This window comes from Austrofundulus limnaeus, unplaced genomic scaffold (assembly GCF_001266775.1).
Source record: "Austrofundulus limnaeus strain Quisiro unplaced genomic scaffold, Austrofundulus_limnaeus-1.0 Scaffold320, whole genome shotgun sequence".
In the NCBI taxonomy this organism is placed as follows: domain Eukaryota; kingdom Metazoa; phylum Chordata; class Actinopteri; order Cyprinodontiformes; family Rivulidae; genus Austrofundulus; species Austrofundulus limnaeus.
In genome coordinates this window covers 561,713-564,898 of record NW_013952722.1, presented here as the reverse complement: position 1 = coordinate 564,898, position 3,186 = coordinate 561,713, and the positions used below count along the sequence as shown (strand labels likewise).

Here is a 3,186-nt window from a genome sequence, read left to right as displayed (position 1 = left end):
TTTTTAGACCAAATATTACAGATTTGAACAAATACGCACAAAAACATCAAAATTAGCACAGAAACAGCACTATATAACATTTTAGACACATTCTAGACAGTTTATCAGCTAAAAAAGTTAATTTTGGTGTAAGTTACTCTTTAACAAAATGGATTAAATTCAAAACTCAGTCCCAGCTGGCTCATTTTGGACTTAGCGAGCAGTGGACAGGACAGGGAGTGTGCGCTTTTKTGTAGGTAGACACACAAAATGCTAACGATGTTACACTCACATACAAGGCACAGGAGCAGGCGTGCAGCACTCCATGTGTGAGGGGAGAGTTCTTTTGTTTTCATTAGCACTTCAATAGACTTTAAGRTAGCAGAACTAAATTTAGCAGGAGCTAATTGGCCCACGTTCAGTTTCCAAAGGTAGCGAAGAAGCTAACCTGCTAAACAGAAAGTTAGCTTCTCTATTATTTGTTAGCAAATAAGCAGAACTGTGCCCACCACTGGTTAAAAGCCTAAAATTCATGTGGTATTGGTACTCAACCGACACGTTCTCACTCCCGACTCGTCAACATATTGGTGCTCAGTCAGGTACCGTCTGCATCCAATTTTGATGTGTCAGGTAATACCCTCATGTCAGTTATTCACGCCTGTGGCTTTTCCGGGCTGCGCCACATAGGGGTCTTTGGGTTGGGGGTCTGTAGTTAACAKGAGGGATCAGGGTTAATGGTTAATTTTACGTACTGCGGTTGGGGATAGGATGTCTAGGGTTAATAGAAGTTAAATTTAGGGTCTGTGACGGTTAGTTGTCGTGMATTTCTCTTTCAAAAATATGACAATCCTCCTCCTCTGTCTCATCTCGTTAATAACTGACACGAGGGGGGCACCCGACGCGTCCAAAACTGGACGCAGACGGTACCTGACTGAGCATCAATATGTTGACGAGTCGGGAGTGAGAATGGRTTGGCTCAACTGGTGTAAACCTCTCATCACAACTGTATGAGCATGTCTTTTAGTCTGAATCAAAATRCTTAACTTAAATATTCTTATTGTTTATGAACTCAACAAGTGTTGGGCACAGTGAAACACAACATTAGCTAATTCTTACTCAGCTAACGAAAAATATAGCTTTGCTAAACCATTGAACATGTAAAAAATAAAAATTTAAAGGCATTTAACATTAAACAGTTAAACAAGTAAAAATTAGAAAAAGTTAACACTAACAGCTAAAAGCTAATATGACTGTCTCTCAGTGACAGCTAATAGCAAAAGTTTTGCTAAGTTTTAAATTATTAGCTACTGAAAGTTAACAGTTATCAATCAGTTAGTGGTAGATTTCACAAATGTTTTGAAGTGTTTAAATTTAGTGTTTTTGCTAACTTTTTAAACCGTTAGCAGCTATCAGTCAGTGTTAGTTTCCATTAATTTGGGGAAATCAAACCAAAGCCTAATAATTCTTTCAGCCTTGRGGTACAAACCTTGACAACACAGTGCAAGCGCTGAGTGTTGCCCTCGTGGACAATGAGGTCAAAGTCTCCCTCTGAAGGGGAGGAGAAAGAGGGAAACCACACCACCTCACAGTCCAGCTCCATGTATGCCTCCACTGTTCCTGTAAGAACAAAATGTAAATCTTGTGTATCATCAGCAGAAACCCAATCATGCAAATCTGTTCATTAAACAAGTGCCACTGCCAATAAAGCTAATCAGGTCAGAACCAGATGGAGAGGGAGAATTCAAGCTGAGTCATATCTGCAGCACCTGTGGCTGGCCTGATGGAGAACAGGAAGTCGGTCTCTGTGGCGACTGGCTGCCAGGTGAAGCCCACTGCACAGTTGCACTGGTTGCGAAGGCTCACTGAGCTCCTGTATCCAGATGCAGCCAGTGTGTTGGGGGTGGGCCGCAGCACCAGCAGCTTGGTGGACAGCTCCAGGACCATGGGAGTGACCTGAGCCTGGACCAGGATCTGACCAGGGTGCTGCTGGTTTACACTGTAAGACACGGAGCTGGAGAAGAAACATAATGATGTACTCTGTATGTTATCTGATGTTTGGGCCACCAGAATGTAATAAACACTRTCTCCAGTTAACAGAAACACAAATAGCTTTTTTTGTGTAAATATTGCACGCTTAAATTGACTGAAATGAAAAATGTTGTCATCTGAAATGTCTGCAAAAAATAAAAGATAAATAAAAAATAATAATCCCCTGGGCCCTTACTATAAGGCTATAAAACAAAGGATTATTTCTGAAAACATGTCTGTTAGAAACCTTTRATTCAAAGGAAGATAAAGAAGATTAAATGCTATTTTTATCACTGCCATCACTAGATAGTGTCTTTATGGAGTCATTTAATGCAAAAATCAATATTTTCACTTTTTTCCTGACTCTGTGTCATGGAGGGCTAAGGAACAGCAGGAGAGAGTCATGACTACGTGACTGTGATCTACTGCAGCAGCAGTGGCCAAAACCAGAYCAGGCAGATACCTGGATTTAACATTACTGTACATGTTGGTAAAGTAGTGAACAATAAAGACTGATTATGTAAATAATTGTAAAAGCTATTGGTAATATAGTTAAAATATTAATATCAGAGTGTATATAAGCTATCTAATGTACAGTGGTGGGCAAAGTTCTCCTAATCTGCTTACAGCTAATAGCAGAGCTAATTTTTCATTTAGCAGATTATTGTGTTGCTAACTTTGGAAACCGTTAGCGGTCCGATTAGCTTCTGCTGCATTTAGCTCTGCTAATTTTAATTCAAAAACAAAAACAACTCTCCCCTCACACACGCAGTGCTGCACACCTGCATCATGCTCCTTGTGTGTGCGTGTAGCATAGTTAGCATTGTATGTGTACAGCAGAGGTTGCGCTAGGCTTTTTTGCCGTCCGTCGTTTAGACTGACAGGGTTAAAAAAAATCTGTCATATCAATTTTTACACGTCACTTTTTTTTTAAATGACAATGACTAAACATTCATAGAATGTGGCTATTGTCATGTTGGTTTTGCAGGTCTGCCTCAGATGCAGTGCCTGTAGGATTTTATTGGAGAAAATCTCATATCAGCACACCTCAGACTGCAGGCCACAAGAGTACGAAGCGCACGGTGCTGAAAAACAGCGCATCTGACCCACACCAGTCCCAACGCGCACATTGACGCACACACAGTGTCCCGCTTTTGACTCAGTTACCTTACGAAAAGT

General features: G+C 40.7%; 1 protein-coding gene across 1 annotated transcript in view; it reads right to left on the bottom strand.

Annotated features, from left to right (window-relative positions):
• LOC106527344 (uncharacterized) overlaps positions 1-3,186 on the bottom strand; it is a 130,155-nt gene that overhangs the window by 102,989 nt on the left and 23,980 nt on the right. Inside the window, exons 15-16 of the mRNA XM_014022186.1 lie at positions 1,746-1,990; positions 1,466-1,596 (exon numbers count right to left, since the gene is read on the bottom strand). Coding sequence (XP_013877640.1) covers positions 1,466-1,596; positions 1,746-1,990 — 376 coding nt within the window. The remainder of the gene's footprint in view (positions 1-1,465; positions 1,597-1,745; positions 1,991-3,186) is intronic.